At 38.6% G+C, this 22,815-nt stretch overlaps 3 protein-coding genes across 3 annotated transcripts; 2 read left to right on the top strand and 1 right to left on the bottom strand.

The window, feature by feature from the left end:
* The first annotated feature begins 2,648 nt into the window (after window positions 1-2,648).
* LOC133032667 (uncharacterized) lies at window positions 2,649-3,646 on the top strand. Its single transcript, XM_061106780.1, has 2 exons — window positions 2,649-2,906; window positions 2,999-3,646. The coding sequence occupies exons 1-2, from the start codon at window positions 2,877-2,879 to the stop codon at window positions 3,473-3,475; spliced, it is 507 nt and encodes a 168-aa protein (XP_060962763.1). The 5' UTR covers window positions 2,649-2,876; the 3' UTR covers window positions 3,476-3,646.
* A 3,745-nt stretch (window positions 3,647-7,391) lies between these two features.
* On the bottom strand, window positions 7,392-9,500 carry LOC133033579 (uncharacterized). The gene has a single exon (XM_061108466.1). The coding sequence runs from the start codon at window positions 9,498-9,500 to the stop codon at window positions 7,392-7,394; it is 2,109 nt and encodes a 702-aa protein (XP_060964449.1).
* Window positions 9,501-14,652: 5,152 nt separating this feature from the next.
* LOC115708237 (uncharacterized) lies at window positions 14,653-22,376 on the top strand. Its single transcript, XM_030636455.2, has 12 exons — window positions 14,653-16,074; window positions 16,181-16,315; window positions 16,428-16,572; window positions 16,953-17,255; window positions 17,598-17,850; window positions 18,388-18,554; window positions 18,671-18,781; window positions 19,125-19,176; window positions 19,277-19,380; window positions 19,471-19,599; window positions 20,041-20,130; window positions 20,978-22,376. Exons 1-12 carry the CDS (start codon window positions 14,864-14,866, stop codon window positions 21,470-21,472), a joined length of 3,195 nt encoding a protein of 1,064 aa, XP_030492315.2. The 5' UTR covers window positions 14,653-14,863; the 3' UTR covers window positions 21,473-22,376.
* The last annotated feature ends 439 nt before the right edge of the window (window positions 22,377-22,815 follow it).

The following is a 22,815-nucleotide window of genomic DNA, read 5'->3' as shown; positions in this document are numbered from 1 at the left end:
AATAGAAGGGGGTAGACAGACATACATTAAGTGTTGTGAGGAGATGGACATTAAGTGAGGATCAGCGGTATCCACGAGCTCTTTTGATACACGCCTAACTGGTACTTATTAATACCAATGTGAGATAGCCAGTTCATAGCTTTACACAAAGCTGTATGAGTAAGTAAAGGGTATGTTGGATCCAAATGTCTATAAATGGGTACTGGGCACTTAAACCTAGCAATTAATGTGTAAGTAAATAGACATTTATATGTGGGGAGCATTACATATATATTGACAGTAGATAGACGTACTATCTTATTGACTGGGAGCAGAAATGTGTTGACATATATTGATGGTAATATATATATATGTGCTGACATATATTGATAGTAATATACATATATATGTACTGACATATATTGATGGTTATATCTTTGTGAGATGTCAAGATTGACATGCGGTGACATATATTAATGGTAATATATATATGTGCTAACATATATTGATGGTTCTTGTTTTACGAGATTGATAGATTGACAGCTTTGTGAGATAGGCATATGTATATAGTACTCCTTATTGCATGTCATTGACTGAGGACATATACAAACGTCTACATACTTGTCCACTGAAAAGTACCAAACCTATATTATCATTGTAGTAGATTATTATCATGTCTATCTCCATGATATATTACTCTTGTGTATCATATGTCTATTTCACAGATGAGTAGACAACTTGTCCGTCTTATTTGATGATACCTCTACAGTTTACAAGGGAGATAGACATATGCATATATGAGTAATATTTGTGATGTCCGTATATACTCCAATATATATTTTTTTTCATGTGATGATCAGATGGGATGGGAGACACTTGTCACTCATCCAATGCTCCTCTTTGGTTATAAATATAGAGAGTTACTTTCACTCTTGCTCACATTTGTTGGAGCTCTTGGTGAAGTGAGACTTGGAGTTTTAGAAGGAGGCTTTCAAGAGGTAAGTTTTCTAAACCTTCTCCCTTGAATGTTCTTGTTATGTTCTTGTACATGTTCATATTTATTTTTGTGATGTAGATGAGTAAATATATTTTACTTGTTGTATATGTGTGTTTGTGTTTGATCTTCATGGGTAGTAAAAATCTACATTTTTACTGTTTGTCTTTACATAGTAGTAAGTGTGATTTGAATAATGACTGTCTGGCTAGCTGGAATATTGTTTTCCTTTAGTTAATTAAATGACCATAACTGGTGGTCTATTTAGAATACGTATGTCCAGTTGGTGAGCATTATTATGGCGTCCATTTTTATGTCTAGTTATTTTATTTTTTTTTTGCCACTTGAGCTTTGATATATGTATATATACATATCTTTTTATTCTGTCTAGCCGGTGTTTTGCTTTGTATATGATTATATTTTTGGTGAACTCGCTCTTAGTCCAGTATCTTTGTTCTAGGTGGGTTTTTTGCTATGTCTATGAGCAACCATGGTAGTTGTGCCACTTCGTCTAATAAGACGACCAGTTCGTCTGATGATCCTTCGAATATTCCTACTGGGGTGGTAGGTTATGTGTTGGATGACGGGTGTGAGGATACAGATGTCTATTGCTATGCGTCTGGGGTTGGAGTAGATACTGATCGCCCTAGGAGTGATACTGAGTCGGGCGATATACTTTCGGGTGTTAATCCTAGGTCAGTAATAACCTTGAATGACTTGCCGAAAATTCGTCGTCGTTATAATATTCCCATACACATTAGTTTGTATGCTCCGGCTAGCGGGGAACGGGCTGACTGGAAGATACCGGGTTGGACATGTTTGTACAAGCTTCCATTTAAGTATGGTTTCAGATTCCTCTCCCTAGATTGATGTCTGAACTATGCTCCTATCATGGTATCTCTCCCAGTCAGCTAATGCCAAATGCTTGGCGTGTTCTTATGGCCATAGAAGTGTTGACCGAAAGGCATAACATTACATTTACGGTTGCTGAAGTCTTGTATGTCTACTACTTGAAAGAGCATCCACATGATAAAGGTAGGTACCAACTTACCGTTAGAAACGGTAGTGACCATTTGATTCTTGGCATTAAAGAAGCTAAGCGATGGAAGGAGGATTTTTTCTTTGTTCCTTTTGATGCTCTAGGATTATCGGTTGATCGTGGGATTCCCCATTCGTGGTCTCCTGCTAGTGAGTGTCATAGTTTTGGTGTTGAATTACGCCCTTATTTGTTATGGTTTATTGATGCATGCCTAACTGGTTGATTTGTCTTCTTTGTAGGTAGGATTGGCCTTCCATTTAGTTGGGTGTGTGGGCAGGCGCCAGGGAGAGTTGATCAAGTTCTTCGAATTGCGGAGGAGGAGCGTTATTGGAACATTCTATTGTCTGATTCTTCTCTTCGAGACAGCACTTTGTGGGATCACGTTCCCCGTCAACCCGAAGGTATATCTCATCCTAAGAATCGTGCTAAGTCTCAAGTTACTATACTCCAAAGAAGTTTGGAGATTTTGGGATGCGAACCTTTATTTCTACCTGAATTGACATCAGACGGACGAGATTTTGCAGATCGATTCATGGCCCAATCTTCTTTCACTCTTCCTCTGGTTGGTGATGGTGCTATGGAACGTTTACGCTCACGCAAACAGAAGACTAGGACGACTCCTAGTGTTGAGAAGGAGGCTGTTACTACTGCTGCTCCTTCTTATCCTTCTGCGAGGGCTCAGAAGAAGAATAACAAGAGACCGTCTCCGGTTGAGTCGACCGATTGGTTGAGTAATACAGTTGATCTTTCTTTTCCATCTTCAGCGGCTGCACATTCTGAGTTTGGCCTACACCTTGGTGAGGCCGCAAGCTATTATTTCCAGAGGATCGAGCTCGTTTTGAGAACATCGGAGAAATAGCTTCCATGGAGTTGTCCATCTCTCGCTCCTTTCAGGTATGCATGCATTCCCATGTTACAATTTATGTGTGGACAAACTCGCGATATTATTTTGTCTGACTATTATGGTACTTTATATTGCATGACAGGGTATGCAAGGACTTATGTACGCCTTGGATAAGATTAAGAACATGAAGGAGCAAATGAAGGACATGAGGACTGAGCGTGATACTTTGCGCGGGGAGATTAAGGAGCTAAAGAGCTACAAGAAAGAGCTTGACCGTGTCAGAGAAGAGTTACGAACTCAACTTGATGCTAAGGAGCAAGATTCTAATCGTTTGAAGTCTGCCTTGGCTGATCTTGCTACTGCCCAAGCTCGTGTGGACATGTTGGAAGGTCGGTTAGTCGAAATTGGACTGGAGGCTGAGATCCAGTGTCGCGGAAAGATGGCGATGGAGTATCGAGACAACAAGGCCGAGTCTTGGGACATACCCCAGTACATTGCTGACTATGAAGAATTGCTGCGGATGAGGGCCGAGGAAGACGCTCGAACTAGCCAACTGGCTAACTCGTTTGGAGAGATGACTACGAACGATCTCCCGGTGGATGACTCACATCTTTCTTGAGTTAACTATAGTCAAGTGTTTTATGTTTTTAATGTTGTAATATGAACTTTTGTCTGGTTGGCTGACTTGCATGGGTCTGGTGCCCCATTTTCCCCTTAGTCTAAATGTAGGTCAGCCAAATTGGACTTAGACTTAGTATTTTGGAATGATGTTTGTTGTATGCGCTATGTATTTGTTGTAGTAATCGGTTTGGTCGACTTGTATGGGTCTGGTACCCTATTTTCCCCTTAGTCTAAATGTAGGTCAGCTGAGTTAGATTTAGACTTAGTAGTTCAGAATGATGTTTGGACTATGTGGTTCGTTGTATGCGTTGTGCTTCTACTTCAGTAGAATATTGTCTTAAATTTATTTTCGTTCGGTGGGTTGTCAAATGAAACTATCAAATGGATGTTGTATGTCAAATAGCTTAAATGACGCATTATCCTAAAAAGGAAAAAAAAATGGTTATGATAGGGGGCTGCACTCCGTAGAGCTGCCTACATACCCTTTCCAGGGATCAAGCCCAAATGTAGTTCTATCTCCCTGCATGAATATTTGTTAGCAATAGTGCGTTGAGAAGAGTGGGTCTCGTAAGACCGATAAAGAAAACAAATGCAAAGAGAACAGAACAATAGTTTGGGGTTTAAGTGTGATACTGCTTTAGGTGAATAGCATTCCAACTGTTGTTGATGTCTCGTCCTTTGTCCGTTTGGATTTTGTAAGCTCCATTGCCGACTACCTTAGTGATCAGGTAGGGCCCTTCCCATGTTGGGGCTAGCTTACCTGCCCGCTTCCTTGGTGTTTTAAAAAACTCGACGAAGCACCCAGTCTCCCACCTTGAATGACCGAGTACGGGCATTCTTGTTGTAATGCTTTGCTAGACACTGTTGGTAGGCTGCCATTCTTATAGATGCCATTTCTCTTCTCTCGTCGACTGTGTCTAGTTCGTGGCACATGTCTTCCCAATTTTGCATTTCTGTAGTCAGTTCATGTCTAGCTGTTGGGACTTCACTTTCTGTTGGTATGACCGCTTCCATTCCATAGGCTAGAGAGAAAGGTGTTTCTCCTGTGGATGTTCTGGCTGTTGTGCGGTAGGACCATAGTACTCCTGGCAATTCATCGGCCCATCTACCCTTTGCATTCTCTAGCCGTTTTTTGATTGTGTTCATGATGGTCTTATTAGACGATTCTGCTTGTCCATTGGCTTGAGGGTATCTAGGTGTTGAGAAGCTTAACTTAATGTTCCAGAATTTGCAAAAGTTTTGAAAGTCGAGGCTGATGAACTGTGAGCCATTGTCTGTCACAATTTCTTTCGGAATTCCATATCTACAGATAACATTTCTCCAAATAAACCCCTTAACTTCTTTGTCTCGAACTTGGTGGAACGATTCCGCTTCTATCCACTTGCTGAAGTAGTCGGTCACTGCAAGCATATATACCTTCTGTCCAGGTGCAGTTGGCAATTTGCCAACTATGTCCATTCCCCACTTCATAAAGGGCCATGGGGATGTGATCGATGTGAGACGTTCAGGAGGCTGATGGGATACTTGTGCAAAACGTTGGCATTTGTCACACCGTCTTGTATATTCAGATGAGTCGGCTCTCATAGTAGGCCAATAGTAGCCTTGTGTGAGGGCCCGGTGTGCTAAGCTTCTGCCTCCCGAATGGTTGCCACATTCGCCCTCGTGAAGCTCAGCTAGTATATATTTTGCTTCTGCAGGGTTAACACATCTCAAATATGGACTGGAATAGGATCGTTTATAGAGATTACCTCGTATTATTGAGAATCTGGCTGCCTGAGCCTTGACCCTTCGGGCTTCATTCTTATTTTCTGGTAGCACATCTTTTTCTAAGTACTCGATGATGGGCGTCATCCATGTCTTTTCGTTGGCGACGTCATTTACTTATTCTTCTTCTTCTTTCTTCCAGACAGCAGACCATTGGAGGTACACCATTGGGATTGTTTTGGGGCTGGTTGTCTGGATGGAAGACCCAAGGTTGGCTAAGGCGTCTGCGTGACTATTATTTTCCCTAGGCACCTGACTGACTGTGAACTCGTCGAAGGTCGATTGCAACTCTTTTGTTTTCTCAAGATAAGCTGTCATTTTGCTATCTCGGGCCTGATAGCTACCTTGCATTTGGTTGACTACAAGTTGTGAATCGCTAAAGACGTTGATTCTTTTGGCTCCCATTTCTTTGGCCAGTCCGAGTCCAGCAATCATAGCCTCAACTCTGCCTCATTGTTTGTAGCTTTAAACCCACATCTGATTGCTTGCTCGATCTTCTCGCCTTGGGGTGAGGTTAGAACAAGTCCTAATCCGCTTCCTCTTACATTGCTTGAACCGTCTACATGTAGTTCCCATGTGCCATTTGTCTATCCCTCTGTAAGGTGGCAAAGTTCTTTTTCCGCCTGCACTTGAAAGTTAGGTGTAAAGTCTGCAATGAAATCAGCTAATACCTGAGATTTTAATGCGGTTCGTGGCTTGTAGGAGATGTCATATTCACTGAGCTCCACTGCCCACTTGGTCAATCTTCCAGACAACTCTGGTTTATGTAGTATGGTCTTGAGGGGAAAGGTGGTGAGTACTGTGATTGGGTGGCATTGGAAGTATGGACGCAACTTTCTGGCTGCGTGAATGAGTGCCAATGCTAACTTCTCCAGCTGACTGTACCTAGTTTCTGCATCAAGTAAGGATTTAGAGACATAATAAATTGGAAGTTGTTTACCTTTATCCTCTTTTACTAAGACTGCGCTGACTGCCGCCTCAGAGACAACTAGGTACACAAAGAGGTTTTCGTTATCTTTTGGCTTTGATAATAGTGGAGGGCTAGTCAGGTATTGCTATAATTTGTCCAACGCTTCTTCACACTCGGTTGTCCATTCGAATGTCTTTGATTTTCTAAGTGTGTTGAAGAAAGAGTGGCATCGCTCGGAAGACTTTGAGATGAATCGGCCTAGCGCAGCGATTCGGCCTGTTAGTTTTTGGACATCTTTGATGCATGTTGGTGAGGGGATCCTTAGGATTGAATCAATCTGAGCTGGGTTGGCTTCGATCCCTCGTTGTGTCACCAAGTAGCCTAAGAACTTGCCTGCAGTTACACCAAAAGAACACTTAGTAGGATTTAACTTCATGTTATATTTTCTAAGTATTTCAAAAGATTGTTTTAAATGATTGATGTGCTCTTCTGCAACTAGTGATTTCACTAGCATGTCGTCGATGTAGACTTCCATGGTCTTTCCCAGGTGGTCAGCAAACATCTTGTTCACGAGGCGTTGGTAGGTTGCTCCTGCATTCTTCAGTCCGAACGACATCACCTTGTAACAAAAGATTCCTAGGTTGGTCATGAAAGTTGTCTTCTCCTGGTCTTCTGGATGCATAAGGATCTGGTTATATCCTGAGAAAGCATCCATGAAGCTAAGGAGTTCGTGTCCTGCTGTGGCGTCTACCAGCATGTCAATATGTGGTAATGGAAATGAGTCTTTTGGGCACGCCTTGTTGAGGTCTGTAAAATCGATGCAGACCCTCCACTTGCCATTTTTCTTTTTCACAATCACTACGTTTGCCAGCCAGTCTGGGTACTGGACTTCTCTTATAAACCCGTTCTCGATTAACTTCTGGACTTCTTCATTTATTGCTTGGTTTCTCTCAGGGGCAAACTTTCTTCTCTTTTGTCTCCTGGGTGGGTAATTTGGATCTACCTGTAACCTGTGGACAATAATCTCAGGGTTAATACCGGTCATATCCGCATGGGACCAAGCAAATTGATCATGGTTAGCAATCAAAAATTCAATAAGTTTAGATCTCATGTCGGGGTCCAGCTGGGCTCCGATTTGGACTTTGTGGTCTGGGAAGTCTGGATGGATTTGGACTTCGTCTAGCTCCTCCACATTAGGTTGGTCAGATTGGGAGTTGGGTAGCTCTCGCTGCTGTAATTGCTATGACTGTGCTGGTTTTGCCTTCATGGTGGTTCGGTAGCATTCTCTTGAATCTTTCTGCTCCCCTCTAATTTCTTTCGGCCCCCATTTGGTTGGAAACCTTAAAGCTTGGTGGTAAGTTGAAGGTACAACTTCCATCTCATGGATCCATGGCCTGCCGAGGATGACGTTGTAGGCAGAAGGGGAGTCAATCACCAGGAACCTGGTGCACAAGTTGACTCCTTCAGCATACACAGGCAGCTCGATCTCTCCCGAGGTATTTTTCTGTTCACCACTAAATCCAATTAGGACAGTTGTCTTCCTCACAATTTTGGATTCGTCAATTCCCATTTCCCTGAGAGCACTCAAAAAAAGGATGTTAGCTGAACTGCCATTATCGACAAGTATACGTTTAGTCAAACAGTTAGCTATATAAAGTGAAATAACAAGAGCATCATGATGAGGGTTAAGAAGCCTAGTTGATTCTGATGTCGTGAAGCTGATGGTTTGCTCCGGTAAGGAAGATGTTCTGCTGGTCTCCCCTTTGGTCCAGTTAGCCTGACGTGCATGTTTCTTTGCAGCTGACTGGGTGACTCCACTTACTTCTGAGCCACCTGTTATTACGTTGACCGTTCTCTCATGAACAGGTGGCCTGGGCGGTGTTATGTCCCTCTGGTTGTCTATCGTGTCCCTCTGACCCTGGTAAGTCTTCTTTCCTTTGTCGGTGAGGTGGTCGACTAAGTGGCCCCGTTTTAGCAAGTTGATTACTTCTAATCTTAAGGCAATGCACTCTTCAGTCCGGTGGCCATGGTCGTTGTGGAAGTCACACCACTTGCTTCTGTCCCTCTGCTCAGCTGGAGTCCTCATCTTCTCAGGCCACTTTACTTTGCTTCCAAGCCCCTTAAGTACTTGAACAGCCTCAGCAGGTGAGATGGACAAGTTGTACTCGGGCATCTTCGGTCCACTTCGAGGATATGTGTCAGTGGGCCGGTTGTAATCCCTTCTTCGGTTCTCTGACTTGTTAGAAGTCGGGTATGGCTCAGACCGTTTGTCGTTGTGCCGTCTGTCTACTCTAGAATCTCTGCGAGTCTCTTTTCTTGGAGAGGATCTGTAGTAGTTGACTTCATCTTCTTCCCACTTGATTTGGGCCCATGCCTTGGCGAGGACGTCTTCCATAGTCTTACAGGGGTACTTGGTGAGTTCTTTGTATAAATCTGAGTCGTAGCGAAGTCCTTTGCGGAAAGCTGAGATGGCTGTGTGTTGGTTACAATTGGTGATAGACACTTTTTCTTTATTGAAGCGCCCCACGTAATCTCTCAGTGCCTCCCCACGTCGTTGGACGATGACGTAAAGGTCTTCTGATTGCTTCTCTAATTTCCTGCTACTGGCAAACTGCTCAACAAAAGTATCAGTGAGTTGTGCAAAAGTTTTAATAGAATTATTAGGCAAATTAGTATACCACTGGAGGGCTGGTCCGATTAGACTCGAACCAAACCCCTTACACATGCATGCTTCCCTCATGTCACGTGGAATGGCCACGGTGAACATCCTTTGTCGATATTGGGCGATGTGGTCGTCTGGGTCAGATGTCCCGTCGAACATCTTCATGTTGGGGAAGCTAAATTTCTTAGGCATCTCCACTAAAGCTATCTCATCGACAAATGGTGAGTCGGCGTAGCAGCTTGCGGCACTCTTCTTGATAGGAGCAGGCATTCCAGGGATACGCTGAATGAGGGCTTCCATCTCGGCTAGCTTGCGGGCCAAACCCGGATCTGCAATTGGGGATGCGCTAACCGTCTGGCGGGCTGCCTCGCCTGTCGTAACTCGTTGCTCCAAGGTGGTGGGCTGTCTACCATCACCGGAGGAGGGGAGGTTAACCCCTTGAGCTGTCTGCCCATTGTCTGAAATTGTCTGGGCTTTTGGTGTCGTTAAGGTTACCTGTCCACCTGCATTAATAGAAGAGTTTGGTGTATTAGTGACAATGGTTGGAGTTTGTTGGTTCCTTACCAAGGCTGACGGATCCATCTGACTCGATCCGCCAATAGAGGAGTTGGGAGTGAGGCTCCCCAAGGACTGCATCAGACTGATTGGAACTCGAAAGCGGGATGAAGGTGGCGGAGGGTCAGTCATGTTCTGGGATGACAAGGTCTGCGTTTTCAGCTTGCAACTTTTCTAGTTGCTCACGGTCTTTAGCCGCTTGCTCTCGATCTTTGGCTGCTTGCTCTCGCTCCTTGGCTGCCTCGGCAGTGAGGATAGCGATCTGGGAAGCTAGGTCTGGAGTCTCAATTACGTCGGCCATGGTGCTCAAGGTGAACCTTTGGAGTCTTTGTCGAATGAACGATTGCTAGTTTCCCACAGACGGCGCCAAATTGTAGAGGGTGAAATCTACAATACGGAATTTGGGCACCAGCAACCTGTCAAGAACAAAGAGAGAGACAAAAGTTCAATTGGGAGCACCGGTGGGGTGTCAGCCAAAGGGACTCCGACGCTCAAGTCAGTACGATTATAGTAAAAAATTATAATAACGGAAAATAAATGTAATATAAATGGTAGCCGGACGGATGAGTGGACAAGCGGACAGACGGACTAAAAGAGTAACTCCGATGGTGAGGCTTAAGAGAAAAGCTTAGAAAAAACGACTGTCTACTTGAGTCAGTGAGTAGTGTGAGTATCGAATGTGTTCTCTCCAGCGCCTATCGTATGGTTCCTTTTATCGTGTGTTCTCAGTGCCGTTGCCCTCTGTCCACGTCACCCGTTGGACTCGTTCAAATTGGTTACTTCCCTAATTATTATGGAGTAGTAACCGTCTTCTTGACTGGTTCCATATTAACTTGATTTCACCCGTTTGGCTGACTGGCCGGGCTCAAACCCGGTTGCGGGACGATCCGGCTTGTGGCCCATCGGCTCAATCGTTAGTCTATTTCAAGGCCTAGCGAGTCCGTCTGACTGTCTTATTGGGCCCAATATTGTTGGATCCATTATTGATGGGCTCGTCTGACTTGCATATTGGACTTCTCAAAAATATCATAAATATTAAGCAAATTTTTACCTCTACATTATAACAAAAAAATTAAAATAAAAAATTATATAAAATTACACTAATAAAAAATATACATGATTTAAAATAAAATTGTGAAAATAAAAATAAAATATATTAGATGATGTCCTTAACACTCCATGGTTGTTAGATGATGCTAATCCTTGTGTTATTTCAACACAACTCGCATTGGCTGATTGTAAAGTATCCCAATTGATGCGAGCCGACTGTAAACAGTGGGATATGGAGGTTGTTTCTGACCTGTTTGAACCCCATGATGTTGATCTTATATTGCATGTGTTGGAATTTATTTTACCAGGATCTTAGATCTACTTACAAGTATATTTATTAACACCCTAAATATGAACTTTCTAAAACGATGAAATAAACACGTATAAAGTTTAAGAAACCTTACATTGGGTGCAGCGGAATTAAATGACTCCTTCTGTTCAGATCTCTAACCCTTGTATCCTTTCTGTAGCAGAGTATTATCAAGATCTGAACCTGGATCTCTTTCTTTGAATCCTTGATGCTGAAACTCCTTTGGTGATGATCTTTCTTCACGATCTTCCTCACTATGATTGAGGTATTGCTTGCTGTGTGTGGGCACTACTCTAATCACTAAGGTAATTTCGAAATATGAAAGAAGAAGAGAGAGAGAGCGTGGCGGCCAAGGTAGAGAGAGAAAGACTCAGTTTTTCTCATTCAGAAGTGTAATTTTCCTGAAGCCTTCACTACCTATTTATAGCATTCCACTAGGGTTAGGTTTGAATTATTTGGCATTAAAATAATGAAAATATCAGTTTAAAATGCCTACAAAAGTGGCCGGCCATGGCTTGATGGATTTGGGCCTTGCTTTTTGTAATTTTGCAATTTTAACACTTTTGTATCTGATTTTTTCAAAAATGCCAATTTTCTAATTCAACCATTTAAATGCCAATTCTAACTATTTAATAACTATAAATAATTATTAAATAATATTGTCATTTATCATATTTATTAATTGAACCATACAAAGTATCATAATTAACAAATATGCCCCTATTAACTCTTTCCTTACAATTACACCCTTACTTAGTGAAAATTTCACAAATAGACATAGTCTAATTTGAGAATTATAATTGATTAATCAAAACCAATTACATGAGTCTTACAAACAATATTATCTCAACTAGTTCGGGGACCATGGGTCTATATATCCGAGCTTCCAATAAGTAGATCAAGAATTTAGCACTAAAATTCACTAACTTATTAATTCTTCGTTGAATCCACGCATAGAACTTAGAATTTCACTCTCAGTATATAGAATGCTCTATATGTTCCACCATATAGACGCATCATTAGTTATCCATTGTTATAATCCTAATGTGATCAATGATCCTCTATATGAATGATCTACACTGTAAAGGGATTAGATTACCGTAACACCCTACTATGTATTTTATCCTTAAAACACTTGACCCCGTATAAATGATATTTCAGCTTATGTGAAATGAGTACTCCACCATTTATGTTCGTTTGGTCAAGCTCGAAGGAGATCATCCTTTGCTTACTATTCGCCAGATAGAAGCTATACATTCCATGTTTATATTAGCGCTCCCACTCAATTGCACTACCGTGTTCCCAAAATGTACGTATCACCCTAACCTAAAAGTAGGCTTAACTAACAAATCAAAGAACTCGAATAGCCTTTCAAGATTGAGTCTAATCATAACAGGATTAAGAACATTTGATCTAGGATCAACTTGGCGATATTGACTTGAATAGATTTTACGGTAAGTTTAATTAAATCTAAGTCAAAGTTCAATATCGGTCCCTTCCGATGCATACTCCATGCATCCAACCTGAGCTTTACTTTAACCAATATTCTGGAAAGAACATAGCATTTTCTCCAAATGCAAGTAAACTCTTGTTGTAGATTATCATATCAGTAAAACCATGTGTCTGATAAATCTAGGAAACTTTATTCACATAGTCATGTTTACTTTCCAATGTGATGACAACACAATAAACAGGATCAAGTATGTGAAAAGGGTTTAAGATGAATTTATAAATCAAATAGACAAGCAATTGATAAAGTGAACCAAAACATACACAAACGAATGAAAAATACTTTTGTTTCTTTATTGATGTTGAATAAAATAGATTACATTGAAATGGAGTTTTATTTAGGGCATAAAATCTAACAGCATGTCCCTTTGAGTTATACTGTGATGGACGACAACTGGTTTTTGAACAAAGAGGCATATGGTTTTTACACCGTCAAAAGCTCCTACCATTACTTACAAACCGTTGATGGTAATTTGAGTTCTAGTATGGAGGCTGATTTCTGGAAAGTTTTGTGGAAGATTAAAGTGCCTCCTAAGGTGCTGCATTGACGTGGAAATCACTTTCGGGATGCTTGCCAACTCGATCTCAACTCTAGCTCAAGCATGTTCCTGTGGAGCTTAACTGTGTATTTTGTAATGGTGCAGAGGAATCAATATTCCATGTCTTAGTTGAATGTTCCTTTGTTCACTCTTGCTAGAACCGTTTGTCACTCGGTGTTGGTGTCATGGCTGCAACAACATATGTTGACTGGTTTATGGAGTTGGAAGCATGTGGTAATTCTGGTGTACTTAAAGAAGTAGTGATGGTTAGTTGGGCTATTTGGAAAGCACGCAATGACCTGCTATGGAATGGAAAACATTGTACTGCATCAGATGTTGTTTGGTTAGCTCGAAATACTCACCGACAATGGAGCTTTGCACAGTCGAACCACTTAAATTCTCTTGCTCTAGAGCTTTCACTGGTTGACAGCAACAATTATTGGATCAAACCAGTAGCAGACAAGCTCAAAATTAGGGGTGAGTAAAAAAATCCAAGAAACCGACCAAACCGACCGTCCGAACACCAAAAAAACCGACACCGAAAAAATCGAAAACCGAAAAAACCGACTTCGGTTAAAACTGCCTTAACATGGTCAGTTTTAGTGTCAATCGCAAACCGACCGATTAAACCGAGAACCGACCGAACATATATATTATATGTAATATATATTATTTTTGTAAATATTTAATATACAATTTTATTAATTTAAGTTTACTTATATCTTTTTTATTTAAAGTCTCAATTAATCATTATTTTATTTTATTATAATTTGATGCATTTACGTATTATATACACACATTCATTAAATAATACTAATTTTTTAATATAACTCATTACCATATTAGTAGCACAAATAATTTGAACAAATTTAAAAAAATTTATTTTACATTATTTATTTAACTAAGAAAGTTTTATTTTTAAATTATATGATATTTGATACAATACTTTAATTTTTTAGTTTTCAAATAATTATAAAAATTTAAAAACTTATTATTTTTTTTTAAAAAAATGAAGTTCGGTTTGGTCGGTTTAAACCGACCAAACCGTAGATTAAAACGGTTGGTTTTTTTTTTTTTTTTATATATTTTTATAATGGTCGGTCGGTTTTTCGGATTAGAATCATAAAAACCAAAAATCGAATTTTGGATTTTTTGTGTGTAAAAAATGACCAAACCAACCGTTGCTCATCCTTACTCAAAATTAATGTTGATGGAGCTGTTTTTGAAGCTACAAACCAGGTTGGTACTGGCTTCGTGGCTCGCAATAGTGACGGAAGATTAGTTGAGGCTTTTTCAACAGTTTCTACCACAAGTTGTCAACCTGTTGTTGTAGAAATTTTGAGCATCAAGGAGGTGCTAAGTTGGATCAAGCAGAACAATAAGTCGAATGTGATCATTGAGACTGATTGCAGTTTAGCAGTTCAGGCCATTCGTAGTTCTGTCCCAATGCCATCAATATTTGGTTTAATTGTTCAAGAATGTCAGGTTATGCTTTCTTCTTTAGATAATGTTTTTATTTGTCATGGTAAACGGTCTGCTAATAAAGTCGTACACTGTATGGCACATGATGCTTGTTATTGGTCTAACCGTCTTTTTACTGAAAGTAATGTTCTTTCTGCCCTTCAGTCTATTGTTTTAGCGGAATTATCTGTTTAATAAATAATAATTTTCATTCAAAAAAAATATATTAAAATTAAAAATTATTTTTAAGTTTATTTTTTTTTAAAAAAATATTAAGGTGTATTTATTATTTTGTGGTGTAGGATAAAAATAGAAGTCCCTTTTATTTATCCTTTGTTAAAAAAATATTTATTTATTTATTTATTTTTGATGAAAGAAATATTTATTTATTTATTTTAAGAGTGGACTTTGGACCAAGGCAATTGATGAAGGAATTAGTATTACCGTAAAGAGGAAGATAAATTTGGATTTTGGAGGGAAAATTGAAAATTAGAAACCGATTTTTCATTGAGCAGTTTCAGAGCAGCAACAGCAAGAGTATTTTGTAAAATTCAAATCAAATTAATTTACGATTTTTTTAATCTTTTAATTGATGAATTGATCGAGTTTCTTCAATTCACGTTTCAATGGAAGATTGCTGTAATTCACACGATAAATATTCTTCTTCCTCTTCTTCGAAATCTAACAAAAGAAGAAGAAGAAGCACAGAAGATGAAGGGAGAAGAAGACGAAGTAGGAGGAGCGTTGTGGTGGAGTTGAATCACTTTGATCTCCCTCTCCTTTCTGCAACCACCGGTTCTCCGGTCGATTCTATTCGTCTCTATCCTCATCGCCCTTCCTCAACCATCGGTCGTAGTTCTAGGTATTCCGATTTTTTCTTTAGCGACCGCCGCGTCGGTCGCCGCCATTGCCAGATTCTCTTTGATCCTTTCCTCCGCAAACTCTATCTTCTCGACGGAGAATTTGATTCTGGCTCTGCTCTTCAGGTTAGGGCTTCTAAGAATGGAGTGTTTGTTAATAGTGTCAAGGTTAAGAGAGGCATGGCCGTGGAGTTGGCCGATGGAGATGAAGTTTCACTTGTCTGTTCAAACAGGCGGCGTTGTAGTTCTTCTTTTCGCATCGGCTTTTCTATTCAAAGAATTGTTTTTGAGACCCAGAAATCACAATCTCAATCGCAGTCACAGTACTCTCAAGGAACAATTGTATCGAGCCAGAAGGGAAACAAGAGAGTTTTTGCTTCAAAGGTCAGTGACGAGGATTTTGATGCAGTTTCAAAATGTGAAGATTTCGTTGCCAGAGCAAACTGCTTGTTGAGTAACTGCAAGCGCATTTTGCTTAGCGATGACCCTGTATCTTATCTTCGAGCCACTGCTATCCCAACCTATCAATCTGATGAAAGCCATATGAATCAGAAGTTGGAAAGTAGTGAAGGGGCTAGCCCGGTGCTGCCTTGTTCGAGTTTACATTCACGTCCTTGCGAGAAAAAAATGGCTTCAGAACCGTTTGATTACGTTGCTAATAGTGAAAGTTTGAGTAGACAAAATGAAAGTCCGATTGGTTTTGGTACTGCTAGTGTGGATAATAATTCAGAGAAAACTTGGTTTAATAATGTTGGTAAGGATTGTTCTTTGTTTCCTGATTGTGCTGTAAAGAGAAGCATAAGTACTCGGGGCTGCATTTCTGAGCCACCTGGAAAAGGTTTTTATCTGAACCGTCTTGGGTTCATGGATGATTCCTCTTCAAGTCATACTACTGATGTATCCTTACATGAGCTTTTTCATCCTGTTGAAAGCATTTCCCAAATTTTCATTGCAACTTTTACCAGCGACATTTTATGGTACACTAGCCAACATCCTTACATAATTGATAATTCTATCGTTGAACTTGTATGTTTGTTTAAGTTGATAGTTTATTAGTGCTAAATCTACGGGAGAATTTTGTAGGTTTTTGTCGTCCTGCGAGATTCCTAGGCATTTACCTGTGACAATTGCTTGTCATAGTACCGAGAAATGTTGGAGTTCAAGTACTGAATGTAGGACTTCTGTGCCTTACCCTGATTTTCCTAACCTTGTTGTAGTGTGAGTATTATTTCTGTGTATTGCAATTCCGATTAATGTGACCTCCGACTAGTGTAAGCTGGGTCGTATCTTTGAAAGTTTTTTGGTGTTATCATTGTGCTTATCAAATCAGGTATCCCCCATTTCCCGAGGACATTGCTTTCGGTAAAGACTTGAAAAGACAAGGAATTGGTTGTCATCACCCCAAATTGTTTGTTTTACAAAGAGATGATTTTGTTCGAGTTATAATTACTTCTGCAAATTTAGTTCCGACCCAGGTAATTTCTTATGTTTTTGTTTTTACATCATACTGGGTACTTTCCAAATTTTCTTCGAAATTCACACTCTGCAAGAGCATGTCATGTGCAGTGGTTAGCATGGATTTATTGCTCTGCATTCAAGATATATATCTAATTTGATTGACGCTTGAGTATGCTTTGCATCTGAATTTTAGAGATCTAGAATATTTAAATATCTGAGACAAAGAGGTTAGAGAAACTATTACTAGGCATCACGACCCTTTTTCAATGGCTCCAAATGTAGCAGTAATAGATTAAATGTAGTTATCTTCTTTAAATAATAAATCCCTTATTTCTTTCTCTATTTTATTAATGTTTTTGTACTTGTGGTTGTTTCGCCTTCTTTTCTCTTGATTTAGTGGAATGCTGTGACTAACACAGTCTGGTGGCAAGATTTTCCCCGCAATTGTGTTCCAGATTACATGTCGCTTTTTACTCAAATTCATGGTCCAGGAGTAAACCAAGACTCAAAATCTGATTTTTGTTCTCAGCTGGCTGGGTTTATGGCATCTCTTTTGACTGATGTACCCAGCCAGGCTCATTGGATTGTTGAATTGGCAAAGTATGACTTTGGAGAGGCAATGGGTGATTTAGTTGCTTCAGTACCTGGGATTCATTCTTACAGACCTCCCAATATGTTTCCATTCATGCAACTCTTACAAGTGAGTGCGTTCGTTGATTATGCACACTAGCCTGCGTTTCTTGCTCTATGTGGATAATATTATAGTAGATGAATATTCCTTTCATATACCATTTCTAGGCATTGACATTTGTGATTACCAGTTTGTTCATTTAATTTAAGACTGCCCACAATCTTATGTCACCCATTTCTAAAGTGAATTTGAGGCATTGATGCTTTAATGGATTATGCATAGAACAGTTTCTTAGAAAGAATTATCACTACTTTACAGTTGCATATTTTATTGATCATAGTGTTCTTTTCATATAGGTGCTTGATAAAACCAGATCTGTAATTGTCATTATGTTCTTGTCTGTTTGGCTAGGATATGTCAACATCATCTGGTCACAGATTCCTTGGTTCAGTTGAAGCATCTGTTGTTGGTTTGAGCTACCTCTTTCACAATGCAGCTGACTCCAACGGTGTACGGCTTAAGAAATTGGCTTCTTTCATGAGGAAATCATGTGAAAATACGCATGATTTTTCTAAGGTTGTATTGATGAGAAATAAAAATGTTCGTGCCGATGAAAATGCTGTGAGCATTCTTGTTCCTAACCCAAATGAGGACCTTAGTCAAGGTAAAGTTCAACTTATTGATATATTAACATTATGTTATGTATTATATTTCTCACATTGGATAATATCAAATAATTGGAATGGTGGACTTATGGTTTTGAGGAGAACAGAGTGAGGCTGTGGTGAAAATGCTTATAATGTGCTATTACTGATTGCATAAGTATCATCTGTTATAGAAGACACCGTAATGTGATGAATCCTGTTGCTGTACATAGTCAATTGTAGGTCTAGGATATATTATTACATTCTTGCTTTGGCATAACCATGACTCTTTATCTGTGAAAGTGTGTTGGATTTCTTGAGCTCTTGTTTTGTTCTGTCACTTTCGTATTAATTTTCTGTAGCTACAATACATGATGGTGTTCATTTTAGTTAGTTTGTGGAGCCACTATAGATTTTCTTAACCACTATACGTCAGCAATCATAAATTCTTTTATATATTCACACAAACACATACACATATTCTGTAAATGGATTTTACTTTTTGAATATTTGGACAGCCAAGTAATTTTTATTGTCTTTTCCTGCACTTGAACCAGATTGTGTTCAGCTTGGATTTCTTCCTAGGAAGGTTGCAAAGTGGATCTCTCCACTGTGGGATATTGGAGTTTTCAGATTCTGTGCTTATGTTTGTCAAAGGCAAGCCCTTGCTGCTGCTTTAGGAGGAAGTAACAAGAAAGTGACACTGTTTATACATGTTTCACAGGCATGATATTTTGGAATTGGGTGACCATGTTTATTTTGTCTAATAATCTACTTGAATCATAACATATATAATAGCTTGTTGGCACATATAATAAAGAGATGCTGGTACTTGTTCAGGGGCCCAATTTTCAAGACATACAAAATTTAATGCAACCTGGGCATGTTGCAGCATTATGCTCAATGGTTGCTGCAATTCAAAGGTGCACTGGCCTCTGGCGCTTACAAGAGGTAATTGTAGTCTTTCCCCTTTATGTTTTCTTTTTTCCTTTTTCGGGAAGGGTGGTATAGGGGGATTGGGCAGTCTAAGAAGACTCAACTTTTATTCTCCTAAATGTAATAAATAGTCAAGTTCCTTCTTGTGTCATTCTTTCTTTAAGATTGTATCTTGTTGCCAATCAGTCAGAAAGTTTACTTTTCTTTTGCTTTTTTAGACTCAATTTTTTGTTATCAGGTGTTTAAATGAAGTTACTCAGGCATTTCATTAAGTAGTTTATCTTTTAATTTGTTTTAGTAAATCCTGATTCCATAATATTGTTTAGTTTCTTAATATAATTTTTATTTTCTCCTATAGGTTCTGTCTCAATATAAATGGCCTGAACAACTTGAATCTGATTTCATTTACGGTGAGTGGTGCTTATTTATTCAAAAGAAGATATTGATAATGACTAAAAGAAACTTCAGTGTGTATTTTCTGTTGCTTGATGCCTGTGCTTTTTTCTTAAGGCGCGTCCTCAATTGGGTCTATCGATGCAAAATTTTTGGCTGCATTTTCAGCAGCTATAGGAAAAACATCGGCACAATTTGATTCAGAAGAATCTGATCCAGAGGTAATTATATTCAGTAATTTGTTATAGATTTTCTTGAGAGGATACTTTGCTCTCTTTATATAGTTATGTTCTCCTACCTGTTTTTCGCAGTGGGGCTGCTGGAGTGCTAGTCAAGAATTGAAAAATCCATCAATTAGAGTCATCTACCCTACGATAAACAGAGTTAAAAATGCATGTAATGGGGCTTTGCCTTCAAAGCGTATACTTTGCTTCTCTGAGGTATGATGCATTTCACACATTAGTAGGGATCAAAGTTTGCCATTTTTTAAGTTGGAATAGAATAGAGGTAGAGCGGAGATGTTAGATAATGTGTTGTGATGTACCCTCTCCTCTGTTCCTGTCCTGAATTTCAGTCTTCAGATAATATGTTCATTGTAGCTCCAATAAAGCATAGTATGAAGTTTTAAGACCACCTTCTATTACATTTGCACTTTTATCCATTGCGATTGGTTTAGCTTGTGACAATTAGTGTAGCTTCAGTTTCCCTTAATCGTTAGCATTACAGTATCTTTTATCACAGCCACGAAGCATGATATTTTTATGATTATAAACACCACCTATATATAAATTGGCACATCATTGGTTAAGTTTGAATAATGTGATATTTGACACAGCAATCTTAGTTCCAGAAGTTTATTTTATTGCCTTTCTATGATGCAGAAAACATGGGAAAGATTGAGGTCTATTAACATACTCCATGATGCAATTCCTCATCCTTATACTAGAGTAGGGCACCCGATGCATACGAAGGTAAGATATTTCTCTTTTGAAATTATTGTTAACTTGGTGCAACAATTACACTTGAGCAGAGTTTTTCTCTTAAGTTTTCTTATGGCTCTTTATGAAGAGTTTTAATTTAGAGGGCATCTTCAGGTTAGTTGATAAAAGAAATTGACTTTCTATCCAGAAATAAAAGTTCAGCATTTTAATTTAGAGTTTTCTCTGGTCTTTTTTTAGCTCCAAAATTATCATTTTTTTAAATTGGATATTATTGAAATAGAGTACCAGTATATAGTATAGACTCATCTTTCTCTCACTCTCTCCCTCTCTTAATCAAGAAATTATGTTATATTCATGTTATTATCTTATATTTTCTTTCCACTTGATTATTATTATTGTTTTTTTTTTCTCAATAATATGACAAAATGTAGATTTGCTTGATCCTTTTGTGATGCATGTCAATTTTATTTTGCTTAATTCCTTTTTTTAATGCTTTACTCGATGCAGTATTTCACCTTTCTTCGAACTTCTAAGTTCTACGTGAAAAATGGATTTTCAGCTACAGGATAAGTTAAGAACATAAAATCATAGATTGATGTTTCTCTAACATATCAACTGTATAATTATGTAAAGGACAATTTTCATTTGAATGCATTAGCTATTACTTTTGCGGCGAACTTGTTTAAATGGTAGCATCTTATTTAAATGACAACTGGTGTTACAAATTACATCTTAATCCATCTTTTCTCACTTCCTCTTAAGTAAGTTGTCATTCTTTTTTTTTGCTTTCTATGTTCTAAAAATTCTTCCACCTTTATAAGTTGGGTTCATCGTTGGTTGCTTTTCTCACATATTGAATTGTAAAATGTGCATGCAGGTGGCACGAAGGCGCTTTAAGTCCGTGACAGATGCATCTTCTTTTGGTTGGATTTATTGTGGCTCACATAATTTTAGTGCAGCTGCCTGGGGACGAACAATTTCTAATTCATATGGTCTAAAAGTAGATGAAGAAGGGAAATCTAAATCTTCATTGGGTCCACGACTTCACGTGTGCAACTATGAATTTGGGATTGTTTTCACTTTCCCCCCAACAGATGGAAAGGTTAGTGCCAGTAAAATTAGCAGGAACTTGGATAATATTATTCTGCCGTTTGTTGTGCCTGCTCCGAAATACGGACCTAGAGATAGGCCTGCCACAAAAAAGGCAATGAGGGAGGTATTAGCAACGAGTAACCAAGAGAAAGAAGACGTTGAAGTTGAAGAGGTTCCCGATGAAGACGAATCAGTTCAGGAAACTGATTTTGTTGCAGAAGAGAAGGAAGAAGAGAAAGCTTATGCCCAGATACTTTGGCGCCAAATTGACTCTTCTTAGAATTGATTATGGAGATTGGAGAATTCTTATGATTTCTTTACGCTAGAAATGAGAGACTTCTTTTTTATTCCATATACTAGTGGCATTTCTCATCTTGTGAGGGAGCTCCTCATTATCCATAGCTGATGGACTTTCTTGGTTTGTAGTGGTGCCAAGACAATTCTGAGTATCACTATGACACTGGATAAATTTAATAGGTGTGCAGCCAAGGGGACAAAGATATTTCTTACTTGGAAAGACATCTCTTTCTTGTGCCCTCAAAATAATGGGGATTCAGAAATAACTATCCATCTTCCATTAATCTGAAGAAGATTTTAGATTTAGGAGGAAGAGCTTTGGTGCAGAAAAATTGTTTGGAATTATGGTTTGACCAGAGTCTTTCTTGCTGGACAGATTTTGGTACATAACTATTATTTGAGAAGAAATTTTGGTTTGCTCCCCACTACACTCTATATGGAATTAAAATTGCTTGTGTTGCAGGCCAAATAAATATCCATGTATCTTCAAGGCTGACAATCATGTCTTATGAGACACATACTCGATTTTTTTTCAGGGGCCAAAATATACAGGAATTTTCGTGCTCTCGCTTCCAGAATTTGAATTGGGTTGCTTAAGAGTTGAAAGAGGATCATTCTCCGGAATGAGGCACAATTTACAGTATCATAAGTTCAGAAGTCACTTCCATTTGGGAAAACCAAAATAAAGGTATTCTGGTACATACAGAGGTCATTTGTAAGAAATTGTATGTGAAAAACTTTCATGACCTATCATTGGTCATTCAAAACAAAATAAAGCTATGATGATGCTATGAAGTTCAGCCATGGATAGGCGTCACCGACATTATTATTTTGTTATTATCAATGAATATGCATTCATAATTATGAATTGCATTATTGTTTATTTATTGGCTGGTAATCTCTGATTCTTACTTCTTAGGGGTGTGGTGATTTGTATTATTATTATTTATTAATTAATAAAAAAAATAATGAGTGATTTTTATCAATTAATTAAGATACAAGATATCACTACAAGTCTACAATCATAGTATCAAACTTAGGGCGATTCAAACTAAATGAATAATACTTACTATAAATCATTTTCAAAAAGTGTTCTTCATCGTAAATGAAATAGAACTAATGAAATATTTACTTAAAAAATAGGAATTAATCATATAATATTGATTCTTATTCATTTGTTTATTACATTTCTAGTAGTTTTCTAGTGTATTAATGAAAAAGTTATAACGATCTTATAAAATCAAAAAATGATATCAGTTTGAAGGACTCTTTTTTTAAGATTAGTTTGCAAGACTTAATTCGTGTGTTTCACGTATAATTTTGTTT

Source organism: Cannabis sativa, chromosome 1 (assembly GCF_029168945.1).
Source record: "Cannabis sativa cultivar Pink pepper isolate KNU-18-1 chromosome 1, ASM2916894v1, whole genome shotgun sequence".
Taxonomy (NCBI): domain Eukaryota; kingdom Viridiplantae; phylum Streptophyta; class Magnoliopsida; order Rosales; family Cannabaceae; genus Cannabis; species Cannabis sativa.
This window is presented reverse-complemented; position numbering and strand designations above follow the sequence as displayed.

Bases quoted from the DNA above. Each gene is read 5' to 3' on its own strand.
- LOC115708237 (XM_030636455.2), top strand. From the start codon at position 14,864: ATGGAAGATTGCTGTAATTCACACGATAAATATTCTTCTTCCTCTTCT. The intron at 18,555-18,670 runs GCATGATATTTT...GTACTTGTTCAG, and splicing joins TGTTTATACATGTTTCACAG to GGGCCCAATTTTCAAGACAT. The intron at 20,131-20,977 runs GTAAGATATTTC...ATGTGCATGCAG, and splicing joins GGCACCCGATGCATACGAAG to GTGGCACGAAGGCGCTTTAA.
- LOC133033579 (XM_061108466.1), bottom strand. From the start codon at position 9,500: ATGACTGACCCTCCGCCACCTTCATCCCGCTTTCGAGTTCCAATCAGT.
- LOC133032667 (XM_061106780.1), top strand. From the start codon at position 2,877: ATGGAGTTGTCCATCTCTCGCTCCTTTCAG. The intron at 2,907-2,998 runs GTATGCATGCAT...ATTGCATGACAG, and splicing joins CCATCTCTCGCTCCTTTCAG to GGTATGCAAGGACTTATGTA.